General features: G+C 45.9%; 3 protein-coding genes across 9 annotated transcripts in view; 2 read left to right on the top strand and 1 right to left on the bottom strand.

The window, feature by feature from the left end:
* Nucleotides 1–9,733, bottom strand: part of NIP7 (nucleolar pre-rRNA processing protein NIP7) — a 68,267-nt gene extending 58,534 nt beyond the window's left edge. For 4 of the 5 annotated variants that reach the window (XM_058709789.1, XM_058709791.1, XM_058709788.1 and 1 more), the window contains exons 1-4: nucleotides 9,598–9,709; nucleotides 9,388–9,474; nucleotides 9,154–9,292; nucleotides 8,113–8,253 (exon numbers count right to left, since the gene is read on the bottom strand). In XM_058709789.1, coding sequence (XP_058565772.1) covers nucleotides 8,113–8,253; nucleotides 9,154–9,292; nucleotides 9,388–9,474; nucleotides 9,598–9,653 — 423 coding nt within the window. In that variant the 5' untranslated portion in view covers nucleotides 9,654–9,709. Of the gene's footprint in view, nucleotides 1–7,055; nucleotides 7,898–8,112; nucleotides 8,254–9,153; nucleotides 9,293–9,387; nucleotides 9,475–9,597 lie in introns of those variants that run through there. The other variant, XM_058709787.1, reaches the window with a different exon arrangement.
* On the top strand, nucleotides 66–6,475 carry TMED6 (transmembrane p24 trafficking protein 6). 2 transcript variants are annotated; one of them, XM_058709786.1, is made up of 4 exons: nucleotides 66–632; nucleotides 1,883–2,003; nucleotides 3,636–3,787; nucleotides 6,085–6,475. In XM_058709786.1, exons 1-4 carry the CDS (start codon nucleotides 420–422, stop codon nucleotides 6,316–6,318), a joined length of 720 nt encoding a protein of 239 aa, XP_058565769.1. In that variant the 5' UTR covers nucleotides 66–419; the 3' UTR covers nucleotides 6,319–6,475. The 2 variants fall into 2 exon arrangements, with proteins under 2 accessions (XP_058565769.1, XP_058565768.1); XM_058709785.1 differs by having other exon boundaries at nucleotides 69–632; nucleotides 1,877–2,003.
* A 184-nt stretch (nucleotides 9,734–9,917) lies between the features above and the next one.
* COG8 (component of oligomeric golgi complex 8) lies at nucleotides 9,918–18,696 on the top strand. 2 transcript variants are annotated; one of them, XM_058709780.1, is made up of 6 exons: nucleotides 9,918–10,338; nucleotides 11,580–11,787; nucleotides 12,591–13,418; nucleotides 15,233–15,401; nucleotides 16,187–16,363; nucleotides 18,248–18,696. In XM_058709780.1, the coding sequence occupies exons 1-6, from the start codon at nucleotides 9,932–9,934 to the stop codon at nucleotides 18,403–18,405; spliced, it is 1,947 nt and encodes a 648-aa protein (XP_058565763.1). In that variant the 5' UTR covers nucleotides 9,918–9,931; the 3' UTR covers nucleotides 18,406–18,696. The 2 variants fall into 2 exon arrangements, with proteins under 2 accessions (XP_058565763.1, XP_058565762.1); XM_058709779.1 differs by lacking the exon at nucleotides 18,248–18,696 and having other exon boundaries at nucleotides 16,187–16,624.
* Nucleotides 18,697–21,476: the final 2,780 nt, after the last annotated feature.

The following is a 21,476-nucleotide window of genomic DNA, read 5'->3' as shown; positions in this document are numbered from 1 at the left end:
TTTGAGAGAGGGAGAGGGAGAGAGAGAGAGAGTGTGTGAAAGCAGGGGAGGAGCAGATAGAGAGAGAGGGAGACAGAATCTGAAGCAGGCTCCAGGCTCTGAGCTGTCAGCACAGAGCCCAACTCAGGGCTCTACCCCATGAACAGTGAGATCATAACCTGAGCCGAAGTCAGATGCTCAATTGACTGAGCCACCCAGGCACCCTGCAGTGAGTTTCTGAGGTAAAAACAAAACCTCTTCCTGTGAGCCAAGCATGGAGGTATCACGCCACTTCTATTATGGAATATCCATGTGTGGCCCCGAAACTGGCCTAAGTGTGACTTGCGAGTTAATGATTACCCTAGCAGGTGTCTTAAACTGCTTGGTTTCACTGGGCTTGTGCAAACAGTTCACCTACAGAGGAATCTTCAGAAAGCGGCATGTTCCCTTTGCTCTCTGGAGCTGGACTGGTGGTTCTGAACCTAGTGACCTCTGCTAGGAGCCTGAAGACAGAACCCTTTAGTGGTTCTGGGGACCAGCCACACTTCCATGGAGCAGATCGATCTGACTTTGCCATCATGATCCCTCCAGGAGGCACAGAGTGCTTCTGGCAATTTGCCTACCAGACTGGATACTTCTATTTCAGTTATGAGGTAAGTACAAGGGCTCCTCTAGCCATACTGGGGACTTGTTTTTTTTGTTTGTTTCCTTTTGTTAAGTGGGTCAGGTTTTACTCGAATACAAGATTCTGTTTGTCTTTCTTATGCTGTGATTCCCTACCTGTTAATGAAATGGACTTGCAGTTAAGATGGAAACTCTCCATGAATGAACAATCACTATAACATATGGATTGACTAATCAAAATGGGGGCAATGGAGGTGTGCTCAAAGCCATGGGACAAACAAGCTGCCTCTTCCCAGAGAGGTAATCGTATTATTAACTCAGATTTGGAGATGAGAGGGGAGAGAATCCATTTTTTAAAACATTAAAATAATATGGATATGGTACAAAGTAAAATGAAAACCTACATGAACTTTGGCAACAGACCCTGAGATTTGAAAGAAAGATGCTTCTTTACGGGGCTAGGGGAGCCAACATTTATTCTCTTGCTTTTAGGGGTAATTCTGGCAAATTAAAGAATCACTGACTCAAGATTGCTCCATTTGGCCAGTCTTGTTTCTTTAGGAAGGTAAATGTTTAAAAGTTGCCTGTTCACAGGCCAAGTACATTTATCCATCCTGTGGTCTTACACCACACTGCCCAAGGATGGTGAACTCAATAGTAAAGTCAGAAGCTGTTCATTTCCTTGTTCTTTATCTTAGAAACCTGTTAACTTTCTAAATTTTATTTACATAGTAATAGACTCTATTGATCTCATTCCATTCCACTGTAACTCAAAGCTTATTTTAAGTTAGCTTATCAGAGCCTTTTCTTATCTCTGAATTTGGAACAGTAGCTACTAATCAGCTCACTGTAGCCTGGGCTTATCAAGACACAGCTTGGGGACAAGTTCCTACTGAATGCCTTATTTATTTGCTGTCAAGCAGCAAATAAGCCCAAATCAAGGACACTAGGGAAGTCAAAACCAAGCAAGTTCATTCAAGAACTCCATAGCCAAAACATACACATCAGTTGATACACGATGTATGGTCTGAGACATGTCTTCTTAACTGGAGTGCTATTGGCATTTTGGTCAATTCTTTGTCCTGCAATACTGTTTCTAACACAGCAGAATGTTCAGCATTGCTGTCCCTTCCTATCTCCCCAACACCACTGTTGTCTCCATCCAGATTCCCAGAGAACCACTGTGCTGATGATCATGAATGTCAATCTTACTATTTAGCTAGCTCTTGGTGATGTAGCAGGGGTTTTCTCCCTCTTTAATGTGTCTTGGCAGGTGCAGCGGACACTGGGAATGTCACATGACCGGCATGTTGCTGCCACAGCACATACCCCACAGGGTTTCCTCATAGACTCCTCTCAGGATGTTCGGGGCCAGATTAACTTCTCTATCAAAGAGACAGGTCTGTTTTTATCACCACAGCTACTGTAATAATCCTAAATTTCTTTGAAATTGGGTAAATAATGAGAAGTACTGAAATTACTTTTTTCAGTTTGAGAGAGGGCCAGTGAGCACGTTAGTGGAGGAGGGGTGGGGGAAGGAGACAGAGAGAGAGAGAGAGAGACAGAGAGAGAAAGAGAATATACCAAGTAGGCTCCACACAATCAGTGTGGAGCCTGACATGGAGCTTGATCTCCCGAACCCATGAGATGATGACCTGAGCCAAAATCAAGATCTGGATGCTCAACCAACTGAGCCACCCAGGCACCCCTGAAATGATAACCTGAGCTATATTAGCCCTGGCTTTTTCACACGGGGATGATCAAACAGTAGGGGGAAGAACCCAGTTTTCAACATCAAAAACCAGCCTTTAACACCAATATCAAATCTTTCCCGGAGACTGCCTGTAGTGGAGGACATTAAGCAGCAGGCAGTTGCTGTCAGATTCAGGTCAGGGTCTCCAGGTGACTAATTACTGTAACTCCAGGGTCCAGAAGCTCAATTTTATCTCATCATCTCCAACTGATGAGGTTATGGGAAAGTGACCAAAAGAGAGACCCATTTATAATACAGAATTCCAACTAATAAATTTATTACATGATAACATTCCTTTCCAGTCACCAGAATACTTGAGCCAGTTATGAAATAGCAGACTCAGAACAAAAGGAAATGCATGGCCATGAAAATATCCACAAACAACAAAACACTTCCCCAGTCATCAGAAAATTCCTACAGCCAGATTGAGCCTATCCCCACCCTGGACAACACTGGTCAGTTTTAATTGCCCTCTCTACTAGCCAGGTGTACAGAAAAAAAAGAAGTGTTTCTGAATCGGGGCATAAAACAATCCTTCACTGTGTAGCACAGGATTTTCAGCACCATATGGGATCTGGCATCTTTGGCCCCCATGTACCAGCAGTGCCTTCTAACCATTAGAACAATCAAATAACTGCCACGCCCTTCTAATCCCGCTCTTCCCTGCTCCCACACACACACACACAAAGGGAGGCACACACAAAAGGGAGGATCCCAGTTGAGAACCAGCACTAGTTCATACCCCAAACCGTTAGCTCCCGTACAAATCACCTTGCAGAAGTTACTCCATCCAGCAGGATAGCTTCTTTCATTCACAACACATCATTTTCTCTAGTTTCAAGTTCAAGACGGTATCCCCCAGTAATGGTGTACAAGAAGGCAAATAGCATGCTCTTAATTTCAACTCATTTTGTTGAGAAGAGCTTCAGTAAGAGATGTGGGAACTACAGGTGACAAAGGAGAAAACATGGTTTCCTATCTAGTATAGAACCAATTTACTTAATAAATTTACTTCTTATAAATTTACTATTTTATAGAACTCAGTTACTAATATTTGGCAAAACAGTATCATAACTGATACTCAGTAAAGTAAGTTTCATGGAAGATCACGTAAGGCCTTCCACCTTAAACATTCTATCTTTGTACTTCCTAAGTGAAAAGAAGGTATTAAGTAGCACATTTAACACTGGTAAACAGGTATCTCCAGGGAAATCTAGAGGGTGGGAGTTCAACAAAGGGTGGAGGCCAAGACTTGGTAATGATCTAGGGATTCCTACAGGTTTTTATCAGCTTTGTCTAAAAAATCAGCAAAATCACTTTGGTTCTGTGCAAGTTTACCTCAATTTTGGAGTTTTCTACGAGGGGCCTGAGATGGACCATAAACAGAAGAATGAAAGAAAACAACTGAATGATACTCTGGATGCAATTGAGGTAACTGTTTTGTGATAGAAACATCTGTGGAAACATCCTTGAAAATTAGTAATATCATCTGAGGGCTCATTTGGGGAGAAACCAAACAGGCAAGAGGATTTGAAACCTTCAATTTTTATAACTTAGAGCTCTTAAAATTCCTCACTTGTTTATAACAGGAGTTGACAAAATATGGTGCACAGGCCAAATCTGGCCCAGTGCCTGTCTTTTTTTTTTTTTTTAAAGTTTACTTATTTATTTAGAGAGGGAGAGAGAGAATCCCAACCAGGTTCTGCGTTGTCAGCACAGAGCCTGACACAGGGCTTGATCCCACGAACCCCTAAGATCATGACCTGACCCAAAACCAAGAGTTGGATGCTTAACCGACTAAGCCACCTGGACGCCCGTTTTTTTAAATTTTAGATAGAATTCACTATTTTAAAATGTACAATTCTGCGGTTTTTAGTACATTCCCAAGGTCATGCAACTATTACCCGCATCTAATTTCACAAGTTTCATCAGCCCAAAAAGAACTCCATACCCATTACTCACTCCTCCTTCCCCATGCCCCCCTCCCCAGTCCTGGGCAATCACTCACTAATCAACTGTTTCTTTAAATTTGCCTATTCTGTGCACTTCACATGAGTGTAATCATACGATGTGGCCTTTTGTTTCTGACTTCTTTCACTTAGCATGTTTTCGAGTCATCCACATTATAGCAGGTATTAATACTTCATTCCCTTTTATGGATGAATATCCTCTTTTATGAATGTATCAGTTTCTTATCGACTCATCAGCTGATGACATTTGGGTCATGCACTTTTTGGCTATTAGGAATAATGCAGGTATGAACATTTGCATGAAGTTTTTGTGTGAACATGTTTTCATTTCTGTATACCAGTTAGTAGGATACTCTGGTGGGTCATATGGTAACTGTTTAACTTTATGAGTAACTGTTTTCCAGTGCCTAAACCATCTTACACTCCCACCAGCAGTATCTGAGGGTTTCAATTTTTCCACATCCCTGCCAACAGGTTACTGTGTCTTTTACTAAAGCTGCTCTAGTGGGTGTGAAGTTGTATCTTGTGGTTTTGAGGTTTGTGTCCCTAATGACTAATGACATTGAGCATCTTTCCATGTTTTTTGGCCATCTGTATACCTTCTGTGGGGAACTGTCTATTCAAATCATTTTCCCGTATTAACATTGGGCTGTCTTTCCCGGGCTGGCCTGAAACCCAGGCCAGAGCACAGGGTCTGGCCAAGGAGGAGGGATTCTTGACTCAGATTCCAGGAACTCCTTGATGCTTTTTGAAGAGGATGAAGGTAGCTAGCTTTATTACAGACAACTCTGACCGCATCCCCTATCTACCCAGAAGAATGCAAACCCCCTTTTTTAGTCTTCTCAGGGAGTTCTGAGGGATCATTCCCTATTCAGCTGCCACAGTTGGGAGAGAGGGGAGGTATGAATTAAAAGTCCACATCACACACAAAAAATAAATAAATAAATAAAATAAAATAAAATAGGGCTGTCTTTTTATGGTTGAATTGAGTTTTAAGTTTTTTATATATTCTGGATCCTTATCAGATAAATGATTTGTAAACATTTTCCCTATTCTGTGGGATGTCTTTTCACTTTCTTCATAGTATTTTTCAACGCACAAAATCCCACTGCGTATTTCTGTAAATGAAGTTTCACTGAAACACAACTATGCTCGTTTGACAATTATATATGGCTGCTTTTATGCTAACAAGAGCAGAGTTCAGTAGTTGCAACAGAGACTGTATCACCTACAAAGCCTAAACGATTTACTATCTGGTCCTTTAATAAAAAGTTTGCAGGGACACCTGGCTGGGTGAGTCAGTACAGAATGTAACTCTTGATTTCAGGTTCATGGGTTTCAGCCCCACGTTGAGTATAGAAATTACTTAGATAAATAAATACTAAAAAAAAAAAAAAAAAAAAAAAAAAAAAAAAAGTTTGCATGCAAGCCCCCATCTACAAAAAACAGAAAACATCAGCCAGAGGGGCAATGATGTACTGAGTACATGTCTAAATCTAGAGATACTCTGAAAGAGTTTTAGAACTGAAATTTTTCATTATAAAAATTTTGTTTTTTAAACCAAAGTCCAGGCGATGTTTTCATAGAGAGCAAAACCAGGTTTACCAACAACTACAATAACCAACTTATTGTATGTATCATAAAATTATAGAAGTTACTCAGCTTCCAGATAACTTAGGTTAGTGCTTCTGAGCAATGGGGTGAGACTAGATGGGTGGTAGGGAGGACTCTTTTTTAATTTCATTTTCTGTCCCACAGGAGACTACACGGAAGATGCAGAACAATATCTTTCACATGTGGCGGTATTACAACTTTGCCCGCATGAGGAAAATGGCTGACTTTTTCCTTCTCCAATCAAACTATAACTACGTGAACTGGTGGTCGACAGCTCAGAGCTTTGTTATTGTTCTTTCTGGAATCCTGCAGCTGTATTTCTTGAAGCGTCTCTTTAATGTCCCAAAGGTTACAGACACAAAAAAGCCAAGATGCTAAGCTAAAATGACTACAGCACCCTAGTCCTTTTCTTCTGGGTCACGAGCTTTGTAAAATTATTGGAAAAAAAATCAACTTGTTAGAACATATTAGTGTATTGCTCTCCTTTCCTATTGCCTCAAAATGGCAATAAATAATAAAAATGTATAAGTATCGATATTGGCTATTACAAAAGTGTGTGCTAAGTGATGCTACCATCAAAATACCGTTCATCATACAGCAGTCCCTTAACTGTAAGTTTTTCTAGAGGGTTGAGAACCATGGGAGGGAGAAGAGTTGAAAAAAATGGGACAAAAACATACACATCTCAGTTTTATGCGTTGCATACAAAAACAGGAATTGGCAGACTGCTTTTTTGTAGTTGAAAAATGTTTTATTTTTAGAGATGTCACCTTTGGAATTTAAAATAAGCAGGAAAAAAAGAAAAGCAGTAGATTTAAAACAGGCAGTTTAAAAAACTTAGTGGAATTTTTTCATTAAAAAAAATTTTTAATAATTCCAAAAATAATTTTAGGAAGCATGGGAAGAGCTGAATTATATCAAGGTCTCTGATTAGTGCTGTCTAGTCCAGTTAAGTAAAGGCTCCCATGGGAAATCACATTTTAAGAAATCAAGGTGATGAAAATACCATTAGCCTGGGATCATACCATCTCAGAAAAAGAAAGATCGAGAACGAAGATATATAATCAAGCTGTATTCATAAGATCCTATCCTTAGTAATAGAAATACCCAGTATATGCAATATAAAAATAATTTTACCATTTAACACCTATCATTTGCCAGGCACTGTGCTTAAGTGCTTTACAAACGTGACTTCTAATCCTAAAAACCATCTTTAGGTTAAAGCTGTTTTTTTTTGAAGAAGAAAATTAAGCTTATTAAAGTATAATGACTTCTAAGGCCATACAGCTGGTAGGTGTCAGAACTGGGGTTTAGATCCAAGATTTTCTTCCATACCACACAACACCCACCGTATAGAAAACTGGCAGGACAAATTGCTCTTATTATTTTATCCAAATTTCATTCATAAAATCCAACACATGGCCTACCATTCTCATATGGCAATATCTAACTTTCATCATATAAACAATGAAAAAATCCTTTGTGTTCTTATCATGAGTTTGAAAACGGCGTTATCACAGATAACAATAAGCTAGCTATTCTTGTCCTCAGTTCCAACGACTTAGAACCTGTTACTCGAGACAAGAAGCCTTCTGATTCAAATATAAAACACAGCATTCTATTTAGTCACAAACACAAAGATCTGAAATGCCATTTTTGAACCATTTCCACTTAAGAATCCAGCCTGCATTCAATCGCAATAGAGAGAATATTAAACTAAGAAGTCCCTGAAGAAGTCAGTGTTGACAAAATTCAACATGATGATGGAGCCTACACAGACACAGGAAACAAAGCTAGGCCCTTCCACACAGCCACAAGTCCTTGCGATGATTTCGTTTTAAGTCAATGTCTCTTCATGCCGCACATATTCCCCAATGTCTGCTTGATGAAATACCACAATCGCCATGGGGTCTACTTTCCTGCAGTCTTGTGTAGACTTTGCTGCCACCCCAAAACCCTGGGATTCAAAAGAAGAGACACTGATTCACTCAAGTCATTCAACAAGCATGCATCGAGGGGTGGAAATAACGAAGATGAAAAAAATGCAGTTCTTATCTTTGAGAAATTCAAAAGGTGCTGAGAATTTAGTCTCTGAAGCGCACAGATGGAAAATGCAGCCTTCTGAATTAAAAAAGATACTTGACTTTTCTAACAGCTACCATCTCTACTCACCAGAGGGACGTCTGCCATGGAGTACACCACCACTCCCTGGTACTGACAGGTATTTTCAGTGATTCGACCCAGTCCAGATTTCAACACATGGTTCCCATACAGGAAGGACTGCTCTGCTCCAGGCTTTATCCAGACTTTATACTATAAAAAAAAACGACAACAAAAAAACCCCACCATTAAATCTAAGAGACATTAAAATGCTAATAATTATATCCCATAGATTAGTCAGCTGTTGGATATGTGATTAATTTTCTTTTATTTTTTTATTATTTATTTATTTATTTATTTATTTATTTATTTATTTATTTTGCTGTGAAAAAGCTTTACTGTTTTCATTTGGTCCACGGATTAATTTTCTTTTAATAAGAAAAGGATTGTCTTTAGAAAATATATATGTTTACTTATTTCGAGACAGAGAGAGGGTGAGCACGGGCACAAGGTGGGAAAGGGCAAAGAGAGAGACTCTCAAGCAGGCTCCACCCTCAGCGCAGTGCCCAACTCAGGGCTGATCTCACAACCCCTAGATTATGACCTGGGCCGATATTAAGAGTTGGATGCTTACTTAACTGACTGAGCCACCCAGGTGCCGCTATGTGATTAGTTTCTCGAAAGCATTTTAAGGAAAAGAGAAAGACTGGACGGCTATCTCAAATTGTTCGTTCTCCGAACAGAACTCCCAGGAGGTTCTTTATTCGACTCTACAATCTCTCTCACGGATAGTTTAAGAACTCTTTTTCTGGATCCCTCTCTCTGTGCTCCTCACCAAAGTCACCTACTGGCTTTTCTACTTTGCTGAACGTTACCACGACTACGCAGCCACACAGCATTCCTATGCCAGAGCCCGAACCGTGCCCAAGCAGCAAGTCCTACAAACATCTCTACGTGTGGTAGTGACCTAAGCACTGTCGGGGACTCCGAGGCGGAGAAGCCGCCCAATTATCTGCGTTCTGACGTGGCCCTCATCTTTGACTTCCTTCATCCCCAGTTGCCGACTGAATACCACCCCGCTCTTGTTCCCCCCGACCCCACACACACACAAACCTTGGCATAGGGTGCAAGGTAATCCAGAGCTGTGATGTGCAACCGGAACTTGTGAGTCTTCGTGAATTTTCCGAAGCAGGTCCCCAGAGACACCAGCTTGTCCCCAGAGATGTTGGCGGCCAACTTCAGGATCTTCTCGCTTGAAGGGTAAGGAGAAAGAAGGTGTCGGCTGCGGGAAGCCGGCGGGACCCAGTCCTCCCCCCGTCCACGTTGGTCCACCCGGCACCGCCTCACCTCACGTAGTACACCCGGTCGTTGTGCAGCCTGAAACAGTAGGTGCCGTCGGGCCTGTCGACCAGCAGCTGAAGGTTCTCCCCGATGCTGAAGGCAAAAAGAGCACTGGAGACGGCGCCCCAAAAGACTCCTCCCAGCGCCGCGCCCCCACTCCACCCACGCCCTTCCCTGCCACAAATACATTTCCCCTTCCCCTCAGCGCGCTCTTACTATTTCGCTATCTTCTCAAACATTACGCGGGTCTCTTCTTCAGTCAAAGGCCGCATTTTCCCGCTGGGTTGCAACACCGAATCCGCGTGCCTCAGCGTCCGGAAACGGAAGTCAGCCGCCAGCCGCTCCCTGGCAACCCCAAAGCCTGCCTCTCTAGCCGCATTCGGTTTGTTCCCCCACGCTAGCGCCCCGCAGCGTGGAGGACCGTCGGAGAAAGAAAGCCGGACGGATACGAAACCACAGCGATCGGAAGAGTGCCCCCGCTGCTTCCGGTCCTAGATTCCGCGCCAGCGCCCTTGCCGGGCGGGAGGTGAAGTGACGCTGCTGCCAGAAGATGGCGGCGACGGAGACTATTGCTTCGTCAACCACCGCCACGGCGTCGGCGTCGGCCGCAGCGACCGCCACTGCGGCGGCTCTCGGGGAGGTGGAGGATGAAGGACTCCTGGCATCGCTGTTCCGGGACCGCTTCCCCGAGGCCCAGTGGCGGGAGCGGCCCGACGTGGGCCGCTACCTCCGGGAGTTGAGCGGCTCCGGGCTGGAGCGGCTGAGGCGCGAGCCCGAGCGCTTGGCGGAGGAGCGGGCGCAGCTGCTGCAGCAGACGCGCGACTTGGCCTTCGCCAATTATAAGACCTTCATCCGCGGCGCCGAGTGCACCGAGCGCATCCACCGCCTCTTTGGCGACGTGGAGGCGTCGCTCGGCCGCCTGCTCGACCGCTTGCCCAGCTTCCAGCAGAGCTGCAGGTGCGGCGGGCCCGGCACTATAGAGGGGCTTTTAGCAACTGTAATAGCTGACGTTTATGATGATAGAAATAGCTAACGCTTACATAGCACTTACCATGCGTCAGGCTCTCCTTTGGGCATTTAAAAAATCCGTTTAAATTCCACAACAACTTTCGAGGTAGGTACTGTTATTCCCATTTTATGTATGAGGAAGTTGAGACAGGGAGCTTAGTGATTGTTCAGTGGGCACAGCTAGTAAGTTTCGAAGTCAGAACTGGGAACCAGCAGCACGTCCCTCCCTGACAGGACTGTTGGGAGTACTAAATAAAGAGATTCCATGCCAAGCGCTTATTATTGGGTCTGACATAGTTAACACTCTACGGTCGTCAGCAACAGTCCTCTCTCGTTCTCTCTCTCTCTCTCTCTCACACACACACACACACACACACACACACACACACACACACACACACACACACACACACCAGCTGAGACCGTCCAAAACTTCTAATGGATAGAAGGCTGACAAGGAAATCCTTCCAGTTGGAGGCAAAAATTATCAAAAAATCCCTTAAGCCGTAATTTGCCTCTCTAGATCCTCAGTCTATTATCCCTAATTCTGCCTTTCAGTTTTTTACCATAAAAGCTCAGGTTTTCTTTTGAGTCTTTGGATATTTGACAATAGCTCCTGTACCCTTCCGCCTTCCAGAATAGGTAGGGGACCTCATAAAGCAGGTCACTGCAATTACGGAGGAGTGAAAACTGCTAAGAATTAAAGCTGAACAACAGCAGAAGAGAAAAATTAAAAGGGCTGAGGGAATTTAAGGTTATGGTTGTAGCTTCTAAGCTAGTTAGTGCATTTTTATGAAAAGCATAGCTATTAAAGGAACATTTACCGTGTGTAAGGTTCTGTGTTAAGTTTGTTACACACATCTCATTTAATCCTCACCTCCTTGTGAGGTGGGTCCTATTACTATTTTACTAATGCAGAAAGAGTTCAGAGAGCCTAAGTTAAGTACCTTGTCACAGTTTAAGTGGCAGATCTGGGTTCACATATGATAAATAATCGTGTGATTTGGGACAAGTTGCTTAGCCTCTCTGGGATTAGAGTTTCCTCAAGGGTAGTAGTACTTACCTCAAAGGTTTGGTGTGAAGATTAAGTCATAAACCATGCAGCTCAGTGCCCAGTCCGTAGTAATCACTTGGTAAATGTAGCTGAGTTGTGGGTGTGGAGCAGTGAGTGACCGAAATTCTCTTACCAGAAACTTTGTGAAAGAGGCTGAAGAGATCAGTTCCAACCGCCGGATGAACACCCTGACCCTAAACCGGCACACAGAAATCCTGGAAATCCTGGAGATCCCCCAGCTCATGGACACTTGTGTCCGGAACAGCTACTATGAAGAGGCCCTGGAGCTTGCGGCCTTCGTACGCCGACTGGAAAGGAAATACTCCTCCATCCCGGTCATCCAGGTAGCCAAACTGTCCCAAAAGGACTCAAGCTGATGTTCTTATAATCAGTAATTGTGTGGTCATCGCTGAACCTTTAGGCAGACACCTTAGGGAAACTGAGTTTTACATCAATTTCTGCCAGTCAGGCAGGCTTGAACATAAAATATTCATTTATTCATTCATTCTTTCACTCAAGTGATAAATACTAATCATGTGCCAGGCACTAATCTAAGTGCTAGGGAGAAAGGAGACAAGGCAGACAAGGCCCTGGCTTTCATGAATGAAAGCTGATAGTTGGTAAATAAATGATCCTTTCAGATAGTGGTAAAAGAAGAAAATAAACCAGGGAATGGTTAGAAGGAGACTAGATGAGGTACCCTAGGTAGAGTGGTCAGGAAAGGCTCTGTTGGAGAAATAATATTTAAGCTGAGACCCAGATGATGAGAAGGAGCCCGCCACAGGAAGATGTGGGGAAGGCACAAACCACAAAGTGGAAAAAATAAGTATAGCAGGCTCAGGAGGGAACACGTTAGGAGTATTTAAGAAATACAAAGATAGGAAAAAAAAAACCACAAACAGTGTGCCTGGATTGCAGTGAGCAGGGGGACAGTATTAGGAAGTGGGTGTAGCAGAACCACACAGGGCCTGTAGGCCACAGTGAACCAGACCTTTGTTGGTAACCCTGTACACATCAGCTTTAGGAAATCTTCGCAAGTCAGGAAAGCAGTGGTCTGCCTCTCTAGTCTGTAACATTCAGGGGTAGTGGAATGGGTTCCAGAAAGTATTTTTCCCATTGTGGTATGACTGACCCCCTTTATTGTCAGGGCATTGTGAATGAAGTGCGCCAGTCCATGCAGCTGATGTTGAGCCAGCTGATCCAGCAACTGAGGACCAATATCCAGCTCCCTGCCTGCCTCCGTGTCATTGGCTTCCTGCGGCGCATGGATATCTTCACTGAGGCTGAGTTGAGGGTGAAGTTTCTTCAGGCCCGAGATGCTTGGCTCCGTTCCATCCTGACTGCCATCCCCAATGATGATCCCTATTTCCACATCACAAAAACCATTGAGGCTTGCCGTGTCCATCTGTTTGATATCATCACCCAGTACCGTGCCATATTTTCAGATGAGGACCCATTGTTGCCGCCTGCCATGGGTGAGCACACTGTGAACGAGAGTGCCATCTTCCATGGCTGGGTGCTACAGAGGGTCTCGCAATTCCTGCAGGTGCTGGAGACCGACCTTAACCGGGGGATAGGTGGCCGCCTAGACTCTCTGCTGGGTCAGTGCATGTACTTTGGGCTGTCCTTCAGCCGGGTGGGGGCTGATTTCCGGGGCCAGTTGGCTCCTGTTTTCCAGCAGGTGGCCATCAGCACTTTCCAGAAAGCAATTCAGGAAGCAGTGGAAAAGTTCCAGGATGAAATGAATTCCTACACCCTCATCTCCGCTCCAGCCATCCTGGGCAGCAGTAACCTGCCTGCTGCTGTGCCAGTCACTCAGCCAGGGACCTTGCAGCCACCCATGGTACTCTTAGATTTCCCACCCCTTGCCTGCTTCCTGAACAGTATTCTGGTTGCCTTCAATGATCTGCGCCTCTGCTGCCCTGTGGCCCTGGCACAGGATGTGACTGGGGCCCTGGAGAATGCCCTTGCCAAGGTGAGCACATACTGCTGGCTCTCTACTGGGGCTTTCTTTGGCAATAGGTGGCCAGACTTTTGTAAAATATAAATCAGTCCATGTGTTAGGTGGTTGCAGACTTAGGTTTAGTGGGGTTTTAGAGGTTTTTCTGATTGAGCAGCTCTGGTTAGCTCCCCCTCATGGGACCTAGAACAATTCATGAAGTGTCTTACCTGTAATAATGATTCAGTAATGTTCCATTTGTTTTCTGTTGTTGCATAACAAACTCCATAGCAGCCTAAAACAACATGTGTATCATCTCCCACTCTCTGTAGATTGGGAGTCCTGGGTCCTCTGCTTAGGATCTCTCCCAAGGTTGCAGTCAAGGTGTTGGCCAGGCTGCAGTCTCATCTGAAGCATGACATCCCCTTTCAAGCTCATTCATGTTGGCAGATTTCTGTTCTTTGCGATTATAGGTCTAAGGCCTAGAGGCCACCTCAATCCATAAGCCCGTTCACAGTGGGGCTTTCTGATTCTTCAAGGCCAGTGGAAGAGCGTCTCTTCTGTTAAGGAAGTCCTCAACCCTTTTTTAAAAGATTCGTCTGATTAAGTCAGGCCCACCCAGGATATCCCTTGATTAGTTCAGTCAGCTGATAGGGGCTTTAATTACCTCTGCAAAATTGTTCACATTTGTCATATTATATTGGTTAGAAACAAGACACACATTCTGCCTGCAATCAAGGGGAAGGGATTACACAAAGGAGTGGACACCAGGGGGGGTGGGATTCAGAAGAGCCATCTTAGAATTCTACAGAACACAACAAATACTAGCACCAGTCATATCCTACACATTTTTTACATATTTAAACCTTAAGATAGTGAGGTGCTTCTTAAAACTTACGGCATCTTATAATTGCTGTCAGCCAGATGGCAGTTGTGACATGATTATATAAAATCTTTCTGGGCCGGGGAGCCTGGGTGGCTTAGTCAGTTAAACATCTGACCTCAGCTCAGGTCATGATCTCAGGTTCGTGAGTTCGAGCCCCGTATCAAGCTCTGTGCTGACAGAGCCTGGAGCCTGCTTTGGATTCTGTGTCCCTCTCTCTCTGCCCCTCCCCTGCTCACACTCTTTGTCTCTCAAAAGTAAATAAACATAAAAAAAAAAAAAAATTAAAGTCTTTGTGGGCCCAGCTCTCTCTCTTGAGCTTGCCTGCTCTCATAACTTCGATACAACTGTTAATGGCCTCCTGTAAGAGGAACCAAGCATGGGCAATGAAACTTTTTTGTCAGTGAAATTCAGGTAATAGTTATCTCCTAATGTTTATACAGAACTTACTCCATGCCAGGTAGTATTCATCATACTTTATACCTATTAAGACTTGATCCTCACAACCCTAAGAGGAAGGAAGGAAAGGTACGGAAACTGAGGAGCAGAGGGCATGAAGTGTTTAATCACTTGGAAGCCACAAAACCAGCAAGCGGCACAGCTAGGACTTGAACAAGAAAGTGCAGCTCTGTTATTTGTGTGTGGAACTTCTTTTCCAGGTCTGTCTTCCTTTCCAATTTTCTAGTGGTCTAGCTACCTGGAACCTCAAAGGTCTTACTCAGTAAAAACCTTTTATAGTTTTGCTTCATTTTTCTGAATCCGATATAGTTCTGGTCCATCTCCTGAAGGAGTCAAGAACCTCTTGATGCTCTTCCACTGGAACTGGAACCTGTGCCAGTAATGAAACATGTTGAGTCAGAAATATATCAACAAAGTGACAGAATTGTGGAGAGTGACCACAATTCTGAATTTAAACAAGACAGTAATGTACTGTTTGGAAAGACTTTCTTTATGCCTTGTCCCCTAGGTAACTAATATAATCCTGGCCTTCCATCGTGCAGAAGAGGCTGCTTTCAGCAGTGGGGAGCAAGACCTCTTCATCCAGTTCTGCACCGTGTTCGTGGAAGACCTTGTTCCATATTTAAATCGCTGTCTCCAAGTCCTTTTTCCACCAGCTCAGATAGCACAGACCTTAGGTAAGACAAAGGAGGGGAAAGATCTTTAAAACAACAGTACTTTACTGATATAATTCACATACTAAATAATTCACCCATTTGTAAAATTCGATGTTTTTTTAGTAAATACACAGACGTGTAGAACCATTACCACTATCCAATTTTAGGACGTTTCCATCGCCCCCAAAAGATCCCTCGTGCCCAATGTAGTCATTCCCCAATCCCACCTTTAGCCCCAGGCAACCAGTAATCTGCTTTCTGTTGCAGATTTGCCTTTTCTGGACATTTCATATAAATGGAATCCTACAATATGTGTTTATCTGGCTAAGTGGAAGAAATTAGAAAAGAATCACATATTGTATGAATGTCCAGAGAAGGTGTTTTAAAAAGATTTTTCCGAATCTGTCTTCACTTGCCTGTGCCCACTCTCTCTGTGCTGGGGATGGGGCATGGAGGAGACAGAGCTTCCCGAGGGGCAGTGGGCCGGTGATGACCACACCAGCGGAGTAGCTGTTGGGCACTTTCCCCCAGCCTTTTCCTTCCACAAGGAAGCCAGTGCCTTCTGACGTTCTCTTGGCTGTTAACTCCACCCACCTACACTGTGCTGTTCCAGATTACTTTTAAAGTCTCTCTTTACAGTAAAGCTTCCTGTCCCATATCACAAAGATGACTTTTACTGTACTGAAGAATGGAAATTGTATCTGTCACTCTCCCCCCCTCCAAGTGTTTTTTCCCCCTGTGATATCAAAATTTAAATTTATTGAACGTTTTTTTTTCTATTTCACTTTCTCTACCTTTTGGCTCAGGCATCCCTCCCACTCAGCTCTCCAAGTACGGCAACCTTGGGCATGTGAACATCGACGTCGTCCAGGAGCCTCTCGCCTTCATCCTGCCGAAGAGAGAGCTGGTCCTGTGTCTAGACGAAAAGGAGCTGGTGCCCGAGCTCCCAGCTCCAGCCCCGGAAGTCCCCCCCGAGGAGTCAGGCGTCGAGCCGGTCGCTGCGGCTTTCCCCGAGGGTGCGCAGGAGCAGGCTGACACGGCCGAGCCGCTGCAGGCCGAGGTGCCGGGTGCGGACACCTAACTCGCTCCGGCGCGGGGGTGGGGGGAGGCTGGGGACAGCCCCGGAGGACAGGCTGCGAGGGCATTCATCACAGCCCGTGAAAGGGGGGACCTCCCGGTCACTCTTGCAAATGGTTCGTGATACTGTAAAAAACGGAATTAAACAATAAAGCTGACTGACGTCACGGAGGCCGGCTGCGCTGCGGGGGCCGGGCGGGCGCTCTCAAGGCGCGCGGGAACTGCGCTTCCCGGCGTTCCCCGCGACCGGAGCGCTCATCTACGGGGGCCGGGGAGGACCGCGGCGGCCGGGCAGCTGTGCTCGGCGCACCGGGGGCCGGATGGGGGCCGGACTGCTGCTGGGGCCGCTGCTGGGGCGGTCGCGTCACTGCTTGGGGCCGACACCGCCATGGGGAGAGGGGACGGGGGGCCACAGCGTCCGGGCCTGTAGCTCCGCCTCCGCCCCGGACGGCCTCGAGGGCCCGGCGCGCCAGCGGTCTTACTGGCGCTACGTGCGGCGCCTGGTGCGGGGAGCGCCCGAGCCGCCGTACCCGCGCGTGTGTCAGGTCGGGGACCCGGCGCTGCGGGCCGTGGCGGCCCCGGTGGAGCCCGCGCAGCTGGCGGGGCCCGAGCTGCAGCGGCTGGTGCAGCGGCTGGTGCAAGTGATGCGACGCCGGCGCTGCGTAGGCCTGAGTGCTCCGCAGCTCGGGGTGCCGCTACAGGTGTTGGCCCTGGAGTTCCCCGAGGCACTCTTCCGCGCCTGCGCGCCGCGCCTGCGCGAGGCCCGCCAGATGGAGCCCTTCCCCTTGCGCGTGTTCGTGAACCCCAGCCTGCGGGTGCTGGACAGCCGCCTGGTCACCTTCCCTGAGGGCTGCGAGAGCGTCGCCGGCTTCCTGGCCTGCGTGCCCCGCTTCCAGGCCGTGCAGATCTCAGGTGCAGGGGGTGGGCAGTGGCCGTGGGGCGGTTGGATAAACAGTTGCGTCCCTCCCCCAGCCCATGGAGGCGGCGACCTCGGGCCCCACGAAACGGTTTTGTCAAAACTCCAGTTAAAAGTGGAAGCGCAGGCTCAATGAAGCCTTCCGTCAGGAACTAAGAGCAGGACCGGGGAGTGGATTTGATTCAAGATTAAGCAATTGGGATAGGGGAGGAGGCTCGTGTAGCAGCTGAGCCAGCTCGCTGGGAAAATGTATTGGGGCTGAGAAGGTGACCTAATTCGATGGTACCTCACACCAGGTCCTCTGCTCTGTGCCCTCTAGTTCGCTGTCCCACACACAGACTTTTGCCTCAGTTGCATCTGTCATGGTCGAGTGGAAATAGTGGGACCCAGCTTTGCCCAGTCCAGGGTGATATGCCATTCCTGGTCTGTCGTAGTACAGGATGTTTTGTGAAATGGAATTCGTTGCTGGGATTAGGATTGTTCCTTTTAAGCAAGCCACTTGGTCCAGGTCAGAAGGTAAATGGTATTCCTTTATTTTATAATGTACTGAGTTGAAATGCTTTTAGGAATTGAAATCAAACAGTATTTCAGAAATGAGAGGAATGTTCAGAAAGGAAGCACCTTACGAAGATCATTTCTCATTTCAGCCCCATAGTAAGCCCAGCAACCTAATTGTCAGCGTTAGAGCCACAGTGAATACCTGGTAATGGGCAAAGTTAAGGCATCTTTTCTGGGAAGGATAGGGGTTGCTGTCTACATTCCCTTCTCATGTTGCCTCTTGTGAACAGGAACAGCCAAGGGTCTGGGAAAAGTGGGGAGGTTAAAAGCAATGCAGTTCGGCGTATTCTTACCCAGGCTGTAAATTACTTTGCAGGGCTGGACCCCAGAGGGGAGCAGGTGGTGTGGCAGGCGAGTGGATGGGCAGCCCGTATCATCCAGCATGAGATGGACCACTTGCAGGGCTGCCTGTTCATCGACAAAATGGACAGCAAGACATTTACAAACATCCACTGGATGGAGGTGAATGATTAGTTTTCCTGCTGCACCTGAGGATTCTGGAAACCAAAACACAAACACCTGGGCTCTGAGCTGGGACTGGCTTGCTTGACGTCACCTTGATATTGGCTTGGCTCTGACAGAAAACAATGGATTGCCAAACCAAACTGGAGAGATATGTTCAAAATGTTTGCCCTGAAATCGGCCATGGACAAAATACTGCCTCCAATTTGAGAAGAAAATAAATTTCTCCAAAGAGAGACATTTCCTGATGATTTTGTATGGTAAAACGTGAGGCAAATAAATAACCACTCTTAGTAGACAAGATCTCATAGACCTGTATAATCTATCCCAAAGCCAAGATTTGATAATAACATAGTCCCAAAATATCTGAAAGCTTTGCTTAAAAATGCAGGTTAAGGCTGTGGTTGACCATCTTCACAGAGTTCTTTTTACAAAGGGCTTGTGTATCATACCTGCGGAATCCTTCTTTGCCTTGGACACCAGCATGCTTGTGTAAGTGAAACAGGATGGCCACAGTTCACGGAAGTGTTTAATGACAATATTAACGTAAATGAGTACCTACACATTTTACCAGGTTTACACAGTTTTGATCTCCACCTTCTGCCTTCTACCTTTAGCAGATTTGGGGATGATTTTCCTGCTGAGATCTCTTGGGCAGCTGGTACTCTTTGGGTGGAGGTCATGGAGCATGGCTAGGGGAAGGATGATAGTTGAGACGGAGCAATGAACCTCTTCCTGTCACAGTTAGAAAGCAAAATGTGCTTCCTGGTCACCACACTTGTTTTGAAAAAATAAATTAGCATCACGTTGACCAATGAGTAGCCATAAGACACTGTAAGAGCTTTGTCAGGAGGTGAAGGAACTTGTTTCTCAAGATACTGGTTTTGCCTCATTTTTATGTTGAGTGTTTTACAAGGCAGGTACCCTTACCAAACAGAGCCCTCAAAATCCAAGTACCCATGTAGTAAGTCCAGTAAGTTATTTAGAAAAAAAACGTGTTTTATTTATTTAATGTTTATTTATTTATTTTGAGAGACAGTGTGAGCTGGGTGAAGAGGGGAAGGAGGAGGGGCAGAGAAAGGAGGAGAGAGAGAGAATCCCAAGCAGGCTCCGTGCTGTCAGTGCAGAGCCCAACATGGGGCTTGACCTCACAAACCATGAGAGATCATGGCCTGAGTTGAAACCAAGAGTCAAACACTTAACCCACTGAGTCACGCAGGTGCCCCAGAAAACAACATGTTTTAAACAGCAGTTAGCTAAACAAACCCAGGAAAGACCCACTCTCCTGTGCAGCTTTCTCTAAACAGGCCATCTGGGGGTCATACTATAAGGCCAAGCAAAAGGGAACTGGCTCTCTGTGCATTAAACTCTGGAAGGGAACAGGTGCCAGCATTGCTCCAAGGTTAGATACTCAGCCCCTGGGGAAGTCTATAGAAAACTCTTATTCATACTAAAAACATGGATCCTTATGAAATTAGAATTCAATGAGCCTCCATTCCCTTGGGCAATGTTTATAACCTCCTGCAGGGTGGCATCAGAATATTCTAAAAATTTTTTTAATGTTTATTTATTTCTGAGACAGAGACAGAGCATGAACGGGGGAGGGTCAGAAAGGGAGACACAGAATCTGAAGCAGGCTCCAGGCTCTGAGCTGAAAGCAGAGAGCCTGACGCGGGGCTTGAACTCACAGACTGTGAGATCATGACCTGAGCCGGAGTCGGAAGCTCAACCAACTGAGCTACCCAGGTGCCCCAGGCATCAGAATATTCTAATGTTTCCTTACACCTTACAGTGCTCTGAGGTTAACAGTTCTTACTGATGCCTTTGTAATGTAGGTCTGTAACATTTGACTGAAGCTTCCTGACCTGGGGGCCCAAGAGTGTACGGTAGCTCAGAGTGGACCTTAGAGAAAGCTTGAAACTGTCTATATTGCTGACAACTTGAGGTTTACTATTGTAACCAAACCCACTTAGAGGAAGGATCTGTTCAACTAAATACTGTAGACCAAAGGCAACAAATCTGGATTTGTAATAAAATCTCTCCCATCTCAGGCAGATACATCAGCCAGCAATCAGCATCTTGAGCTAAGGAAAGTTTTAGAGGTCAACTACCAAAGTGAAAGCCAAGGTAGACAGAAGGTTTAGGATAGAATTCCCAAGTAGGGAAGAGGGGATTTCACGGTTAGCATGTAGGGGAGGAAATTCCTCTGCACATATTAGCCATGTTTAACATAGATGGTGAAGCCACCACATCGGTTCAGCCCCAAATGTGAATAGGACATTCGTCACCCTGCTCCGAGTCACTGGTGGTGGAGACAGGAATGGAGAGGCATGGCGTGCTGTGATGAGCCACAGCAGCCCCAGTTTCCGTTAACCCCTGTGACTTGTCAAGGTGTTTAAGCAGTAGAAAGGAAGATTTAAAAAATAAAGTGAGGAGCTCCTGATGCAAGTAAAGGTGACTGGAGGCAGAATAAGAAAACACAAAAGGCTAAAAGGAAACTGCACAAGCAGAGGCAGTGTCCTATGCTGGCTTCTAGTCCAGCACTTACAAACAGTAATTGGTGGCTGAGGCAGCAGGTTATCGAGGCAGGGCTAACGCACCCAAGTGGAGAGGAGCGCTTGGGCCCGAGCCTTCAAGGAACCCATCAAAAGCTGGCTCAATTCAGCAGCCATTCCTAACCAAATCAAAGAACACCACAGTGGCAAGGCTAATGTGATCTAAGGTGGGCCACGTAATCCATTCTGGACAATTCGGGTTTTACTAAGATATAGAACAATAATACCGGCTTCTTGAGGGGGAGGAGGGCTGGAACAACCCGACACCGGGCCTTCTGTATGTTCACATGCGCATGGTCAAAATGCGACAGCCTCCTCACCAGACGGCATTTCTAGGGCTGCCCGCTCTGGAGCCTCGGGCGTCTCGTGATCAGGTGTCACAAATCCAAACGGCCACAGGGGCTGGGCAGGCAACACAAGGGAAAGAAGCAGTCCATGTGGAGATGGCTGCGCCAGACAGCGTGAACACGCTGTCAGGAGGTCCTCCTGAACAGTGCAGCCCCTGCTCGGCTGCGGCTGACAGGATGT

Source organism: Neofelis nebulosa, chromosome 17, assembly GCF_028018385.1.
Source record: "Neofelis nebulosa isolate mNeoNeb1 chromosome 17, mNeoNeb1.pri, whole genome shotgun sequence".
NCBI lineage: Eukaryota > Metazoa > Chordata > Mammalia > Carnivora > Felidae > Neofelis > Neofelis nebulosa.
The sequence above is the reverse complement of the archived record's forward strand: the minus strand, read 5'-3'. Positions and strand labels throughout refer to the sequence as shown.